General features: G+C 43.5%; 2 protein-coding genes across 2 annotated transcripts; both read left to right on the top strand.

The window, feature by feature from the left end:
- The first annotated feature begins 952 nt into the window (after positions 1–952).
- Positions 953–7,640, top strand: CCT4 (chaperonin containing TCP1 subunit 4). Its single transcript, XM_084283742.1, has 14 exons — positions 953–1,268; positions 1,369–1,421; positions 1,686–1,775; positions 2,510–2,618; positions 3,312–3,454; positions 4,239–4,360; positions 4,449–4,581; positions 5,044–5,183; positions 5,465–5,561; positions 5,889–5,999; positions 6,253–6,383; positions 6,487–6,721; positions 7,096–7,209; positions 7,439–7,640. Exons 1-14 carry the CDS (start codon positions 1,139–1,141, stop codon positions 7,451–7,453), a joined length of 1,623 nt encoding a protein of 540 aa, XP_084139868.1. The 5' UTR covers positions 953–1,138; the 3' UTR covers positions 7,454–7,640.
- Positions 7,641–9,054: 1,414 nt separating this feature from the next.
- FAM161A (FAM161 centrosomal protein A) lies at positions 9,055–16,735 on the top strand (the record flags this gene model as incomplete). The annotated part of the gene is made up of 6 exons (XM_084283389.1): positions 9,055–9,126; positions 9,947–10,194; positions 10,643–11,821; positions 14,372–14,471; positions 15,470–15,618; positions 16,255–16,735. The coding sequence occupies 6 exons, from the start codon at positions 9,055–9,057 to the stop codon at positions 16,718–16,720; spliced, it is 2,214 nt and encodes a 737-aa protein (XP_084139515.1). The 3' UTR covers positions 16,721–16,735.
- Positions 16,736–17,703: the final 968 nt, after the last annotated feature.

Here is a 17,703-nt window from a genome sequence, read left to right as displayed (position 1 = left end):
TCAGGCCAGGAGAAAAAAATATATATGTATATAATAACCAGGCAATCAGCAGCGGGTAGAGCCTTTCTTCTTCTCTGAATGACTGTAATCTACTCACTGTGCAAAACAGCTTGTGCTGGGAAGGCATTGGAGTGAAACCCATGAACCGAGCAGAAGCTGCTCGCTCTTACCAGAGCACAGTTGAGTCGTGGCACTTCGTAACTTACCCAGGGCTGGTAGGTGAGAGGCTGTCACCGTGTTTTTGGCAGTAATTCGTGGCGGTGCCATCACCTCTGCCCCCAGGGTACGCTGAATGTGGACGTGGTAAACCCGGGGTGCTCTCCCCAGGCAAGGAGCTTTATTTTTTTTTTTTTCTCTCTTTTTTTTTACAATAACCGTGAGCTGTGGAGCTGCTGGACCCGCAGCCGGGCGGGGGCGCCCCTGGCTGTGGGTGCCCTGAGGCGAGCTCCCCCTCAGGGCGCTGCCCCTCGCACGTCCCCTGCCCGCCCGCTGCGATCGCGGCGTTTCGGCAGCGGGACCCTCTCAGCACCGTAGCCAAAATAAATAAATAAATAAATAAATAAATAAATAAAATAAAATAAAATAAAACCCGCTCCGTGCCCCAAAACACCAGCTCTGCGCCCAAACGAGCCCCGCTCGCTCCCTCCCTCCCCCTCAGGGGCTGCCTCAGGGCGGGGCCGCGCCCCCCGTACGGCAGCGCCCGCTGCCGGCCGCACTTACGCCAGGCGGGAGGCGGCCGCCCAGGCAGGGCGGGCCCCGCTACGCCATTAGCGTAGCCCGCGCTGGGCGGGAAAGCTCAGCTCGCCGCGAGGCCCCCGCGCGGCTCCTTCTCGAAGCGGCGCTGCCCGCCTGCAGGTGTCCGCGCCGCCCGCCTGCTCCGCGGCGAGCACCGCTTGCGGGCAGCAGGCGGCGCGAGGGGCAGCCGCTCGGTGACGTCACGCGGGGCGCCGGCTGCGAGGACCCGGGCGCCTCCTGAGGGTGGCGGCGGCGCCTTCTGGAAGCTTCGCGGCCATCGGGCTCCATCCGCCTCCATCCGCCGCCATCCGCGCCCCATCCGTGCCCGCCCGCTCCCCCCCGCGTCCCCCCGAGCCCCCGGTTGCCCACCCGCGGCGGGGCGGCCGCTCCGTGCCCAGCCGCCATGCCGGAGAACGCGGGGCTCAAGGCCCACGGCCACGGCCCGGGCGGCGGCGGGAGCCTGGCCAAGGGCGCGTACCAGGACCGCGACAAACCCGCCCAGATCCGCAGCAGCAACATCGCCGCCGGCAAGGGTGAGGGGGCCGCGGGGTGCTCCGCGGGGGGCTGGGGGGCGGCTGGGGCGGCCCGGGGCGGCTGCAGACCTGTCCCTGTCCCTGTCTCCTCTCTCTGCAGCCGTCGCGGATGCCATCAGGACGAGCCTCGGACCAAAGGGGATGGATAAAATGGTAACGCGCCCGAGTTCTGTGCATGCTGACATTGCTGAAGGTGCTGCGCGGCAGCGTGGCTGGTAGAGCACCCGTCCCTCTGTCTTGAGCTTCTGTTCCAAGCTTCAAAAGTACTCCTAGTTTTGTGACCAAATTCTTTTAAATTAGAGGAAGTGTCAACCAAACACATCCCAGTTTGAGAAATGATGCTGTCAGGAAAGCTGTGTTACATCAGGCACCACAATAACAAATTCTGGTCGCTAATCAGTGCTGTTTCCCCTTCAGATCCAGGATGCTAAAGGAGACGTGACGATCACTAATGACGGTGCTACTATCCTGAAACAAATGCAGGTTTTGCACCCTGCTGCCAAAATGGTAAGCGGTTCTCCATCGCTCAGTGATAGCTGCTAGAGCTTTGTTTCCGGGAGAAATGAACGTAGTAGTGTTTCATGTGGATTTGAGGAGCATTACGCAGCAGTGATAGGGCAAGAGATTTTGCGTGGGATGCCTCAGGACAACCTATTGTGATGGTAAGGTGTGCTGTAGAATTTCAGGTCTTTATTGCTTATCTCAGATTTCTCATGCGTAATCCTTTTCCAATACTTTTTAAGCTATAAAATAGTCTAGCGCACATCTTTTTTAATCTGAGAAAGAAAAGCTGGTGACATCCCAAACCAGTAGGACAGAAGAGAGTCAGAGAAGAGAATGAATTACATTGTGACCCTACGATGCAGTAGCTTGGTCTTTTGAAGTATTAGATCTCCTAGATTTGACTGTGGCTAAAGATGGAAATGAGCTACCTGGGACCCTTCTAAAGTAAGGGGGAAAGGTTGACCTGTTACATGGGAGTGAGCAGTTTTATGCTTGGGAGAAAAGTTCCTTGACTTCTGTGGTTTGTTTTTGTTGGTTTGTTTTTAATGGTCGCTCATCCAGCCATATAACGGTATGAGAAGTCACTTGCAAATCAGAAAAGATGCACTTAGTGTGAGATGTGATACTGTGGGTAGCTTCAGCAGCACTGCGTTCTTGGATATCTCTTTTTTGGTAACTGTCAGAGTTTTCGATTAAGCACCATTACATACAAGCTTTTGTTGTAATTCACTGTTTAGCTGGTAGAGCTGTCAAAAGCACAAGATATTGAAGCTGGTGATGGCACTACGTCTGTTGTTGTCATCGCTGGAGCTCTTCTGGATGCCTGTTCCAGACTCCTTCAGAAAGGTGAGCGTGTGTATTTAATACAAAAACCTTAGTTATGAAGTAGTTAAGTCCCATGTTTGGCTGCATGTTTATCGTGAAGCTGAAAGCTGCTGTTAGCAGCTTAAACATGAAAGGTAACTTGAGGTTTCACTTGAGTCCCACCAATGATTAAAATTCTCATTGTTTAGTCTTTTGAGCTGAATACATTACCGCTGATACAGGAAACAGTGCCTAACTGACGTGATAGGTACTGCCTTGTCAAAGCTCACCTAGATTATACTTGTACTTCTCTCATGGACAGAGAAATACCTAAGAAGGGATAATAAAACTTGAAGCTAGCGATTCTACTCTCTTTTTTCCTACTCAGCAAATGTAGCACTTGCCATCACAAAACTGGGCTTTGAGAATGCCAAGGGAAAACAATATTTTGAGAAAAGTCTTTGCTCTGTCAAACGTTGCAGGGAAATGTGCTGTACTTGCCCATGAGGACAAATCCTTAGGAACATAACAGTTTTTTTCCTCAGCTTTAACAATAGACAGTAGTAAGGGGAAGCTACCTACTTACGAGGAACTTATTTTGCTAAAATAGTTTATATTTATTCTGATGTTAGTGTCTCTAAATTAACCCCAAATTATAATGGGAGGTGGGGAAAAAAAATAGACCATTGGTGTGAAAGTAGGACCAAATATAATCACCTTTTATACAATTCACAGGAATTCACCCCACCATCATTTCTGAGTCATTCCAGAAAGCTTTGGAAAAAGGTATCGAAGTGTTGACCAACATGGCACAGCCCGTTGAACTGAGTGACAGAGAAACCTTGCTAAATAGCGCCACTACTTCGCTGAACTCAAAGGTATGGCTGATTCTCAACCTTCGTACCTCCAGGCAAGCTGAGCCATTCGGCTCTTCCCAGTGCACTGCTGTTCGCTTATTAAGGATTCCCTCGTGGATCTACTTGGTTTTGAGACAGCAGCTACCCTCCGTTAGACAGACTTCTCAAAAAGCTGTGGCTGATTGAATGGACACATCTAAACTGAATTTCAGTCTGAAATACATAGTAATACTAGCTGCTGAGTCTAAGAGACATATGCAGGCTTAAACTGAAAAATGGTAACAGAAAAAACAGGTGGGATACTGAGAGCTTTTGCCAGCTTCATGTAGGCAGTTCTTAGTTGTGAGGCAGAGGTTCCTAAAACAGCATCAAAAACTGGAGATGAGTTGTTTGCAAGAACTTCATTCCTGCATTCCTGTGATGGCTGGGTGTCAGCTCCTTACTGCTTCTAGAGGGCCAATAGCTCCAAAACAACAATGCACTTGATTCTCTTCCCCAGAATACTCCTTTGCGCTGTAGGGTCTCTACAAATGCATTAGTTTCCATTCTGGCAAACTGATCTGGGACGTTCTCAAAAGGCTTATTTTAAGAGTTGAAGACAAAAATTCAAGTTTTTTCCGAAGTCCCTAAAAATAGGTTTTTCCCACCAGCATAGCTGTTCTTTCCTGTGAATGAAGTCACTCTGAAGATGACGCGTTACAAAAAGTCAAAACTAGTAGGCAATGGCAATATTATCTAGAAATTCCTAGCCACCACTTACCAGTGTTAAATCTCACACTTCTTTGTCTGTTGTTAAATCCCGCAGGTTGTGTGTCAGTATTCTAGTTTACTTTCTCCCATGAGTGTGGATGCGGTGATGAAGGTGATCGACCCATCTACAGCTAGCAGTGTGGACCTCAGAGATATTAAAATTGTCAAGAAGTTGGGGTAAGAAGCAGTTTGTGATTAGAGGGTTATGTCTTTATGAAACTTGCTCCCCTAAGTGCTACTCATGGATTGTTTTTTTTGTTTCCAGAGGAACAATTGATGATTGTGAGCTGGTTGAAGGACTGGTCCTGACCCAGAAGGTGGCGAATACAGGGGTGACTAGAGTGGAGAAAGCCAAAATTGGCCTAATTCAGTTCTGCCTGTCTGCTCCAAAGACAGATGTAAGTTAAATGTAACTGGAGTGAAACCTCTTGCTGCAGTTCTTTGAAGATGCAAATTTGATGACAAAATATTTTTTAAAGATACTGCGTTGTTGTCAGCTCTATTCTGTGGCTGTAGTGAAGGTCTGCTGGGTAATGCTTATTACTCAGAACTTGTATAAAGAACTTACGATTGGTATAAAAGAAAAACAGTTTAAAAGTCCAGTATTTTGTTATTTAAACAATTTCTAATGATATATTTAGGAAGAAATATCTGGGGGCAGCCTGGGCTGGGGGGAATGGGTTGGAATTAGATGGACTCTGAGGTCCCTTCCAACCCAACCCATTCTGCGATGATTTTATATTTTACTGAAATTGCTTGCTTGCTTTGAATCCCAGGCTGATAATTTAAGCAAACATCAAGATGTTCTGCATTCTTTATCAAGTCAGCAGTTGGTGATGCTTGGTTTTCTTTCTCAACAGATGGACAACCAAATTGTTGTTTCGGATTATGCTCAAATGGACAGAGTACTGCGTGAAGAGAGAGCTTACATTCTCAACTTAGTTAAACAAATTAAGAAGGCTGGATGCAATGTGTTGCTGATTCAGAAATCTATTCTGAGGTATGTCAGTAGCCATTTACAGCTTACTCTGTTCATTTGGGGAACAGCTGGAATTGTTTGGAATATCTGGAAAATGAAAGCTAAACATTAATAGTTGCACTGAGCAGTGTCAGATGGGCTGTGCCGGTGGCAGCAGTAGCGTTGTCCGTGTTTTGGATTTAGTAACATCCTCCCTTGGTAGTCTGAAGAACTTCAGCATTGCTGCAAAGAAGCATGCAGCTGGCTAGTGCGACCCAGTTATTAAGACAAGCCTGGACTGACTTCTTGCCTCTTGTTTTTAGGGATGCTCTTAGTGACCTAGCCCTACATTTTCTGAACAAAATGAAGATCATGGTGGTTAAAGACATAGAAAGAGAAGACATTGAGTTTATATGTAAGGTAAAGTGAGTTATATAAATGTCTATGACGGTAACAGTTGTGTTTAAAGATAACACCAAAACCTGAGTACCTAGCTAATGCCAGTTTCTTATAAGACACACATTTCACACTCTGAATGTGATATAAGAGCTGAGAAGGTATTTCCCTGAAAGATATTCCTGTTCTGTTGAGTAGTCACACTTCTTTACATCCACCCCTTACTTTTCTAGGGGGTAGTCCCAGCTGCATTTTGCTGTAATACACCAGAAGTATGTTACACAGTATGCTTGCTGACTCTGCAGGTCAGATTCTGGATGTATTCTTACTGTTGGTGGTTGTTGTTTTCAGACGATCGGAACTAAGCCTGTTGCTCACATCGACCAGTTTACTCCTGACATGCTGGGGTCTGCTGAGCTGGCAGAGGAAGTCAACTTGAACGGTTCTGGGAAACTAATAAAGGTGGGTGAGTGACAACATGTTAATAACTTTTTAACATTTGCCAATTCTTTTAATAATAACTACTAACTTGAATGTAATAACTTCAGCACTAAGAAGCCTTAAAGTACCTACTTGTAATCCCTGATGAGCCTCTAGCCTGGGAAGATTGTGGTTTTGTTCAGCAGATCTCAGCAGTGTTAAAAAAGATGAAAATACCATTTTTTAAAGTTTTGTCCAGTACTCTTTTTAATGCTGTAACGTGTCTTTGTTTCAGATCACAGGCTGCACGAACCCTGGAAAAACTGTAACCATTGTGGTACGTGGATCCAACAAACTTGTTCTAGAAGAAGCCGAGCGTTCGATTCATGATGCCCTGTGTGTCATTAGGTGCTTAGTTAAGAAAAGGTAATATCCCCATTTGGTCAGAGTAATCTAGTATAGTAATACGGAGAGCTAATTATTTATGGACTTATGTAACATGAGGTTTGATTTTAATTTCTCTCCTCAGAGCTTTAATTGCAGGTGGTGGAGCACCAGAGATAGAGCTGGCGCTGCGCTTGAACGAGTACGCTCGCACTTTGAGAGGTATGGACTCGTATTGTGTCCGTGCGTATGGAGACGCGCTGGAGGTCATACCATCCACGCTGGCTGAAAACGCGGGCCTCAATCCTATCTCAACGGTGACAGAGCTGAGAAACAGACATGCTCAAGGAGAGAAAACAGCTGGCATTAATGTCAGAAAGGTAATAAGGAATTGTGGATAGAATTCCAGAGGTAAAAAAGAGGAAAAAAAAGAAAAATCTTGCATTTTAAAAGAAAAATGCTTAACACTGGGACTAAAATGAAGAGAGGACAAGCTTGCGTATTATAACTGGATTCTCTCAGAATTAGTGTTGAAAGAGAGTATAGCTTGCTTTGTGAGCCTACTTCTGAGTGGATAAGTCAGGTAGCCACAGAATGCCTCTACAATAATCATTCCTGTTGGGAACTGAAGCGTGCGAGCCCTTGAGTGGTCTAATTTGAAGTGGGATGTTGTTTCCAGGATTCTGTTAAAACTTGCTACAACTTTCTAGTTGTAGGCTCACTTGCCCAAAGTAAAAAGTGCTTGTTCTTGTAGGGTGGCATTTCCAACATCCTGGAGGAGCTGGTAGTCCAACCACTGCTAGTGTCTGTCAGTGCACTGACTCTTGCCACAGAAACTGTGCGCAGTATTCTAAAGATTGATGATGTGGTGAGTAGTGTTTGCTTCGCTTTCTGCTTAATCTTTTTCATAAGCACTAGGATAGTCACTGTAACCTAAATTGATTTAAAATAATTCTATACAATTTTCAATTTTCTATACAGTTCTACGTGATGCTTATGCCATTTGGCCATGTAATATATATAGTGAGATGCTATAGTGACTAAAAAATAATATATTTGTTACCTATCTTATTTATGTTCTTGTGAACTCTTTACAGGTGAACACTCGGTAAACTGCATAATGGAAGTTGGGACCGTGTTCCTTCCGTGTAGTCTGAAATGTGGTTTCCTCACCAAAAGCGCCTGTGTGAATTGTCTTAAGAAGTCCACAAAGGCTTACATACTTTTGTCACATTAATTTAATAAAGTTTCTGGTTTCAACAAGGAAATGTTGTTTATCAATAAACCTGCAGTAGTCTACCTGAGTCTGTACTGTGTAGTTCTGATGAAAATAAGGTAACATTTTTAATGTTGCTTTCCAAACTATTTAGCTCTTGTAAAAATATGTTCTGAACATGCCATTGAACTTCCACAACTTACACTGTATTACCACAGTAGTTTAGAATTGCTTTTCCTTGAGTTATCCACAATGGAGTGGTGCTTACTTTTCATTAGATCTGGTTCAATGTTTGAATTGTAGCTGTAAGAATACTATCACCTTCCTTGCCATGCTTTGTCTTCTGGAGACTGCTTTGGTTTCTGATACTACCCTACAACGTCTTTCCATGAAATTTTATTTAAAATTGGTTTTGGTTACCTAGTGCAGCACTCTATTGTAATATTTAGGTCTTAATTGTTCTTTTTTTTTTTCTTCTGTCATGGTGTTCAACTCCCCTTTCTGTTTAGGAAAAGCCTGGGAATGAAACGGCACAGCTCAAGTAACGTACATGTGTATATACACAAACTCAGGAAGAAGTCAAATTACCAACTATACATTTTTATACTGATGCAAATAATGCTCTATGAAGGAATTCATAGAATAAACATTACCATCTGTTAGTATCTAAAGGAAATAACTGCCCTTGTTGAGAAAGGCAATATTGCAATACTTGTGCATAAGCACAGGAGCACGCACAGTGCACGTAGGTGAGCCAGTTCAGCAGGGAGAGCTGTGACCTACCTCAGCTACCAGGAAAGCCCTGGATTCCCCAGGTTTCATACAAATAAGAGTTAGTTTGTGTCAAATACATTTCACAGTTTTGAATGTTTATAATTTTGAGTATTTTAAAAATTATTTTACTCAGGCCTGAGCTGTGAGTTAACCCTTTAATTCTCACTATTGCTAGAATTGCCACGTTCCTCTTTGGTTAAAGAACTTACTTCCTGACTTAACTTACACTTCTTCCTCAAGAGCTGTAGCTTTTAAGTTTCCACTGCTCTTTTGACTGGCTACTGAAATACTTTGCTATGATTTAAAGCTAAGTATGACAACCAGAATCTATATATATATAAATCAGGATATATATATATAAAGGGACAATCAATGGGGACAGTAGCATTCTGTGCCTGTTATTTATTGCCTGGTTAAACGTACAAATCACACTTCATAACGGGGTTACTTACAGCAAACACGTCTCAAACTGACTTTGCCAGTGTGGGGGCCAGCTCTGGTGAGGGCTTGCCCATCGCTTCCAGCTTCCAATTGCGGACAAGACTCCAAGGCGCTGTGTCCGGCGGCGTCGTTTTTTCACGGGTGTCTTTACGCTGTGAAGGACTGGGATTTCTGGCAGTAGCGAGGCAGAAGCGTGGGGCCCCGCCTGCGCTCGCTAATCCCGGCTCCCCCCGCAGCGAGGCGGGCCCTGAGCGAGCCGGGACCGGCCCCAGCGCCGGAGCCATGGCAGCGGTGCCTGCGGCCCCCGGGCCCCGCTCCCCTCCCGGCGCCAGCAGCCGGGCCCCGGCCGCCCAGGTACCGCCGGCACGAGCCCGGGGAGCAGGGAAGGGCGGCCGGGGGGAGCTGCTGGCTGAGAGGGGTGGAGGAAGGGCAGTGCCGAAAGCCGGGGGAAGGGTTTGGGGCTTGGGGGGTGGGGGATGATGCAAAGAAAAGAAAAAAAAAGTGTGGAAGGGTGTTATGCTGTTTGTTGTGCTATTTTTAGGTGAAGGAACTGGTCCTGTAGCTTTTTTAAGCAGCGCTTAACATAATGCAAAGGAAGCCTTTTTAATGCAGCCTAACCTGGGTTTAACAACTCTGGTTATTAAACTTGGGCAAGCTCTCCGAAGGGTTAGCCAACATGCAGCATGCTTACCTCCACACAAGGGCGGGCTGCCCAGCGCTGTTTGAACTGAAAGTTGTGCAGAGCCTGCTCACGGCACAGCACGTTACAGAAATGGCTAAAGCAGCGTTCATACAGCACCCAGTGACTTGACTTCAGAGTGCTGGAAGACACAGAAGGGCGGTTTGTGGTTTAAGGCTTTTTTTAGAGCTGTGTACTGAGCAAGGAAGGATTACACTTTTTTTTTTTTTTTTAACAAAATGGCCAAGCTTTTTTTCTTCTGATAAATCCTTGATCTCATTTCCTGATACAAACACATTGATTACGGAGACAGACTTCAGTAGCCTCAGGATATAAATTATTAGACAATAAGATTATTCCATGTGACTCACGTGAAAATCCTTATCCAGGTATCTATGTGGTGTTAGTGCTTCATGCATTAGAGAAATAAAGCAATGTTAAACACATTGTTGCTCTTTATCCTAAGAATCAGAAAAATTTACAAATATCTTCTAGGATGCTCTTGATGTGGCTTCAAATACTGACAGAGAGCAGACCCTCCCTCTACATGGAGACAGTGACAACTGGATAGACTTTTCCAAAATGTGCACTTCCAATCAAGAATATTACTTGAAGCTAGAAGAGTTGAAGAATGCCCATGTGGAGACCATGGCAAAGTTAGAAAGTATGTATCGGAATAAACTCTATTTAAAAGGAGTACAGCCTGTGGCCAGGAAAGATGCTGCTTCTAATGGGTGTTGCAGGTAAGTTTTGGGGTACCTCTTACCTGAAGGTTCTCAAGTGCTTTGCAGACACCAGTAAATACAGCAGTCTTTTGCTGCAGCTGGAAAATGTTACTCTCCCCCTTTCCTATAAGCAGATAATTACAGAAAAGTTAATTAAGTTAATTTTAATCATTAAAATGCTTATTCACCTTGAGATCTACAACGTGTACATAGCAGGGACTCGGCAATGTGTTTAGTAAAGCCCAGTGCCTTTCCTTATGCTGACTTGTTCGTGATCTGAACTTCTTTAAAACTATGATCTGGTGTCAGTGTCCAATGTTCCCTTTTCTCTTTCCTCTTCTCACCAGCACTGTTCATTTTTTCCTAATGATGATATTGAAAATGGAAGTCGCTGGCTTTGCATTAATATTGGACTGGACTCAAAACAGCTTTTCTTTTTCTTTTTCTTTTTCTTCCCTTTTTTAAGGCCAACTTGGGAGAAGAGCTCATATCAGCCTCTAAATTTGCACAAATCCTTCTCTGACTCTGACTTAAGCGATTCCTTAGGCTCAGGTGTATCTGGTGGGTCTGACAAAGAATTAGCATTTGAAGAAAATGGTAGTGAAACTGGATCATCATCATTTGCTAAGCAACGGATTGAAAAAATGTGGGATGGGTTCTCTGTGGAAGACTACATTGCCCGAACCAAACACAGCTTACCAAACTCGCCGGTCTTCAGAACGACGCGGAAGAAGCAGAAGGCATGGTCACCAAAAGTGACTGTGCCCAAGCCTTTCCAGATGACCATTCGAGAAGCTAGAAAAAAAGAACAGAATGTCAAATCAAAGTCCCAGATTGAAATGGAAAATAACTTATTGAAGAAGCAGCTGGAGGAAGAAGCGGAGTGTCAGAAAAAATTCCGAGCTAACCCAGTGCCCGCTGCAGTCTTCCTTCCGCTCTACCATGAAATCATACAAAGAAATGAAGAGCGCAGGAAGTCTGTGAAAGAGAGAAGCAAACTCAAGCTCTTGGCTTCTCAGAAGCCATTTAAATTCATTGAAAGAGAGAAGCAAAGGAATGAAATTAGGAAAATGCAATTAAGAGACCTTTCCACACCTGAAAAGAAACCAAAACCATTCAAAGCAAAACCAATTCCTAAATGTGTTTATAGTCCAGCTGTTAATGACAAGTTACAGGAGGAAGAGCTCTACAGAGAAATTAGGATTAGAATGAGAGCTGAGGAGTTGCTGCGTAATTCATCCCTACCCACCAGCAGGCTGGCTTTAAAGAACACCAATAAAAAGAAGAAACACAAGTGCATGGAACCAAAGGAGACAGAACATAAACCCAAGATCAAACCAGATGTTCCAGATTTTGAACGACTCCACCAGAAATTTCAGAAACGGCTCCTGCAAAAAAAACAGGTGAAACACCTTACAGTCTGTGAACCATTTGATCTTCGTACTCCACACATTCCTTCAAACAAGGGGAAGATTTTGAGGGACATTCAAGAGGATGAAGAAAGGTTGAAGGAAACGCGCTGGCCATACGCCTCTCCAAGACGTAAACCTCAAATGAGAGGTGCAAATTCACCTCTCTCGGGATTTGGAGAATCTAAATCACCAAAAATCACTCAATCCACACAACGAAGGCTACAAGCCATCAGGTGACCACTTTAGTGATGTTCTACATTTTATAAATACTTAGAGTAGACTTCTTTTGTACTTCTACAGATGTCGTTAATTCTTCCGTACAGTGAATATGAGACTTAAATATATTAAGTTTTATACTATAATTAAGTCCTTACACTAAAATATTGCATACAGGACTTCATTAGTATTTGATTTTTCCAAAACCAGTAGTGCATATTTCTGAACGTGCCCACAGGAAAGGGACAAATGACTGCAGTTTCCCAAGTTACACCTGAATCCCTTACAATGGCGTGTATCACGTGCCCTTTTACACCAACCCTGTTTTCACTCTTTTTTTTCCTTTGAATTTCCTTTACCAAAACTTCCTTTGAAGTCTTGCTCTTGCTTCCAAATGAATTCAGTCTTAGTTTATTTTTCCACCCAGGAATTCACTTGAGGAAAAGAGAAAGCTGGAAGAACAACAAAAAAGAAACAGGACAAAGCAGAAACAAAGAACGAAAAAACTGCAGAAAATTGTTACAACTCGGGCTGAGGCCAATGACCCACATCAGAGCCTAGCTCAGATGTCTAAATCCAAATTAGAAACATTCAGGTATTTTGTTTCATTCCCCTGAATCCTGAACCTCTGAATTTACATTGTATGTTAAGCATACAATGTAAAAAATAGCAGAGTTTAAGTGTATGTAATTACTCATTTGATAAATTATACACTGTACCAGCAGCTAGGTAAAAACAAATGTGGCCAAATTTAGCATCGCAACTGGGAAAACTGCTGCCCATTCTAATATCTCAGTCTATACCTTCTACTTCATAGTGTTACAGACCAGTTAACGGGAGAGTCCAGTCTTTTCTAAATTGACGTACTGAGTAGCAATGAAAGTTAAGTTTAAAAAATGGTAAGGAAAAGGTGTAGCGTAATTGCAGAACATCCTTGAGAGTGCTGGGTTGATAGATGTTCATATGGCTGCAAAATTCATTTCTTTGTCCTAATAGTTCCCCACTTCAGAAAGAAAAGCAAAATAGTAGTATTACTTGAGTTTAGCACTTGTATCAACAGCAAAGCAGGAAGCTGCCACGTAGTCCAAAGACAGATGAAGCCAAAGCACGGAGAAGAAACAGCAATGGTCTAGGAGAAGTGGGGCTTAGGTAGCGTCCTGGACAGCAGAGATGCATCAGTAGAGATGCAGAACAAAAGGGACAGTCCCTTCTAATTATTGTGTCAGTCAGAGTTCAAACCCAATGCTTTCTGGACATGACCAGCAGGTACTGTTAATAACAGGACCTTTATAATGCAGTCGTGCCTGGGCAGATGATCTGCTGACTCTGGGACAGAAGCAGAAAGCAACCTGAATTACAGCAGCAAGGTGGAGAATTAGGAAAGACAGTGGGTGTATTTACGGATTTGATTTAAGTTCATTCAACAGCAGACTTCACATTACAGTATTTAGCTTAATCAGATTTTAGGAGTAGAGTGAAAAAACTCACGCTTAATTCTTCTCTGCACATAAAATGATGCTATTACAAAGCAAGACTTCTTCCCTAGTGCTGATGCATTAAGGGTGGTACAAGTGCTTAACTTGATAATGCTTATTGCAACATGGGCTGGGTAATAAGGTACATTAATGTAAGTGCTCTTCTAACAAATAATTGGGTTTGTAGAAAGCCTTCTGAGAGAGCAAGCACGTAGAAACAATGAAGTTCACTCCCTTAAAATGGTAAATAACTTGCCTTAATGCACAGCCATATTCAGAGAGTGGTAGGGGAAGAGGAGGCGGGGAAGAGAGATGTCCCCGAGCTCTCATACGCGCCCTTCAGTGCCTGACTTGGTAACGCTAGAGCTGGCCCAGTGCAGATGAACGTCAAACCGGTAAGATTTAGGAACCGAGGTGCAGCACCACGTGAACACAGCCATGTTATTTCCAGGGCCTGTGCAGCCCCCCTTCAGCTATGCTTAAGCTAATTAGTGAGTCCTGTGGTGCTTCATGCTACAGCCCCTGACACGTCCTCTGCTTCGTTTGCCAGCACTCCAGGTTGCAAAGATCTTGGGAGCTCAGGTACAACCCTGAGCTGGCTCCATGTGTTCCCACACTGCCTGACAAAATAATCTGTGTTAGAACTGAGGCAATGAACTAGATCTGCAAGAACTAGCTCCAAATTTTATGGGGCCAGTGTTAAAGCCTTAAGGGATGTGAATCAACAGTGCATCATCAGGGTCTTTGTCACACACACGGGATTACGGCCCATGCTAGCTGGATTAGCAAGGACTTGCTATGACCTGAGCTATCATTTCAGCTGACGAAGCAACGGTTCTGTCATCCCACCACACTGAGACCTTGACAAAGCAGCTGGGAAAAAAGGGTACTATGATCCAGAACACAGCCACCCTTCTTGTGAGAAGAGGGGTTGGTAAAATAGCAAAAGATTCTTCCATCATAAAAAACTTATCTTTTATATATTTTTAAGTAGGACAACATTAAGTTTGTCATAAGCAATTCGACTTCCATCTTCTGTAGGAAATTACTTCTTCTATTATAGACAATAATCATTTGTTGTATTTCCCTTAGGAATTACGAGAAGCAGAGAATGCAAGAATATTTGCAAGAGTTACAAGAAATGGAAGAAAGAGTAAACCAAAGGCCATTGCTTTTGGAAAGAGTCACTCAGGTTGTCTTGCTTCTCTGTTCTTTTCAATATCATCTTCAATTACTGTGTATAGCACTTGTAGTCAGTCAAGCATTTTTAGAAGGTATTTGAACACTATTTTTTAGGCCAGTATTTGTCCATTCTAATCTCCATTGCTCCACCTCTGTATAAATATTTTTCTGTAAGTGTTCACGGCAGGCTTGCACAGGGAGGAGAGGTGGCTGTTCTAAACATGTCATCTGATTCAATTATAACACAGCTGTAAATAAAACGAGCATACAGCAAAAACATGAGAGGTTTAAGTTGGGAAAAGTGCTAAGAGAACTCAAGCATTCTTCATGTCTACTGTGAAGCTGAGATGCAGTATTTTAATTTCTCCATTTCCTTACAACCACGTGGTGGTAGTGTAGTCCCTGACTGTGTGACAAACACAGAGAGATACCAAGTTGTACCTCACCAGTTCCCTCGTCCCTTCTGTGTGTGCTCCTTGGTCTGGTACCACTGCAGGGGCAGGAACATTAATGCAGATTGGACAAGTCCTCCTCACTCAGGTGTTACCTGGAGGTCTAGAGTTCACCCCCTCCATTTCAGAGGCAGAGATACAGATCTAGGCCATTCATCAGAGAGCATTGCAAGAGGGTAAACCAATACCATCTTTTTGAGCAGCAGCTCCCCCAGAGGGAAGACAGAAGGAGAAGGGGGAAGGGAGAAGCCCTAGGAAAACTACTTCTGATTTTTCCTATCTGCACCTTCTTCCTCCTCCCTCAGTAACAGCATACAGAATATAGAGCTTTTCATTACCCAGTGGGTGCAGGGAGCAATCTGCATTTAAACTAGTAAAGGAAAAAGGAGGAAAACCTGGTATAAAATTTTCATGTGGTTTTGCCATTCTCCCCTGCAGTTAATAATTCAACTTGCCAGATGCAAATAAGGAAACTGAGTATTAATAAACAAAAGTATCTGAAGACAGGCCATTTAATGCATTTAGATAATACTTAACCATTGTGTTTTTCCTACAGAAAAATGCCAGAATAGCTGCAGAAAAGCATTATTCTAATACACTGAGAGCTCTGGGGGTATGTCCAGAGTTTGTTTCAAAGAAAGGACAAACAACTAAATTGCTAGGATGCTCCAATACTGAAGATTTTGGTCTTGATGTCAAAGAAAGGTAGAGATTACTGAAGGCTTTTTCTTTTTTTTTGCCACTACATATCTAGAAATTAGAAAGTCATTTTCAGTGTTGAGAAAATTATTTGCAGTATCTCCCAGGTAAATATTTTACTGGATGTAGTTAGTAATACTAATGCTAGCATTACTGTACATTTTACTGTTTTTCCTGAATTAAATATAATTTCGTAAATCCAAGGAGAGCACTGGTTATGCTACACACAAGGCATTTCAAAGAAAAATGAAGAATAAGAAACATTTTTGTTTGGTTCCTTTTACCAAAAATTCTGGCAGGTTGCTGAGAAGTCATTTCATACTGCATTACTTTTACTGTTTTTTCTAAAGTAAGCCTTATAAAAATACTTCTCAATATGCATTCAATATTATGACATAATATCTAATTAGATATGGAAAAAATGAAAAATAAATGGAAAAATTAATATATATGTAAGCAATACTGTTACTTTCTAGCATAAAAGCAGACTCTCGTATCCCCCTTCCCCTTTTCCTTCACTGATTACACCCCAGCCAAGTCTACCAGGATTTGTCCTAGATTACCTGAAGGGCGTAATCCTTTAAAAGCTACTTTAAAACACATTACCTGAAAATAAAAATAACATACAAATTGTCTTTTCAGAGCCAACAAGGATAAAGTGAAAGAAAGGGAATCCTTCCTTTCAGCAGAAGCAGTTGACATCAGCCCTCAGGCTGAGCAGTCCTGCGAGGAGGAGGAAGAGAGGAGAGAAGGTGTCAGAGCTTCCACAAAAGACAGTAAATCCAGTGAGGCAGAGGACGAGGAGGAGACCAGAGCCAGCCCTCACGTTCAGCAGCCTTGCCACACAGGGGAGGCCAGCCCCGGCTCTGACCAACACTGTGAAGAGGAGGACGGGGAAGCAAAGGCAGGCCTTCCACGTGACCATTCCCTGGAGGAGGAGGAAGATGAGGAGGAGAATCGGTCAAGACCTAGCTCTCAGTCCGACCGGTCCCCTGAGCCGCAAGAGGGTCAGTCCGACCCTGAAGCTGAGGGTGCCTTTGGGTATGAGGATGAGGAATACGAAAGTGATGATTCGGAAGAGAAAGCCAGTGATGGTGAAGCTGACTGAAGGGCAGGCAGACAGGACAGGCTGGTGCTCAGGAACCTATTTCATTGCTGGCGGTGAAATAGACACTAAAGAAAAATTTGTCTTTTTGCTACTGATATGAAATTTTGTGAATTTAAAGCTCTTAGCTTTGCAGTCTTTTTAGCACAGAAACCTTGTTGATTTTCCAGTGAGAAAGATCAAGTTATTCCTTTCCACCAAGAAAATTACTTTCATATTCATCTTCTTTATTTTAGACCTTTGTGACATTAGTGCAGTTTGGTTCATAAAATTAACACCAAACAGTGGTTAAAAATAATGTCTTGCATGCTGTGTTGTTAACTACTGAGGTCTTAGCACGTTCAGCTTTTCCGTGTACTGGCAAAGCCAGCTGAGATTTTGGAGTAGTAATTTGCTATTATCAATGTCTCCCAGGCTCAAACATCGCAGTCCTTTTGGGCTCTGTTCCTGCAATATCTTCTAGGATGGCAACGAACTGGCAAGGGTTTGTTGTGCAAGACCTCTCATTGTTTTCAGCAGAGCAGCTGTAAGGAAGACAACTGCAGTTAGACAAAATGGCCAAATTCATCTGTGCAGTTCCTCCCTCCTGCTCCCAGGGAGCTTGTTCTCTCCCCACTTAAGTGAGCTGAATTGGCTCAGTGATGGGTCAGAGGAGTGCCAGGGCCAGAAAAGAAGTGACTCCTTTTGGAGGAAACAAGCTGTTAGATCAACTTCAGTGTTTTGTTCAGCTAATATACAAAGAGCGTCGCAGTTGCTGAAGGCTGTTCCTATAGAGAAGAAAAAAAGATGCACCAAAATACACTGAGAGGAGTCATTTAAACTCTTACAGAGCTTTTTAACATTTGTAGACAAGTGAGGTAGAAGAAAAGTCAGTAGAATATCTTGAGAAAAAAAACATGTTATGCTACCAGATCTTGTATTACTACCTAACCAAGATAGAAAATTGTGTTCTTTCCCCTCCGTTTTGTTTTAAAGAGCTCTTCCTG

The sequence above is a fragment of the Netta rufina genome (genome assembly GCF_964035555.1).
Source record: "Netta rufina genome assembly, chromosome: 3".
Lineage (NCBI taxonomy): Eukaryota > Metazoa > Chordata > Aves > Anseriformes > Anatidae > Netta > Netta rufina.
This window is presented reverse-complemented; position numbering and strand designations above follow the sequence as displayed.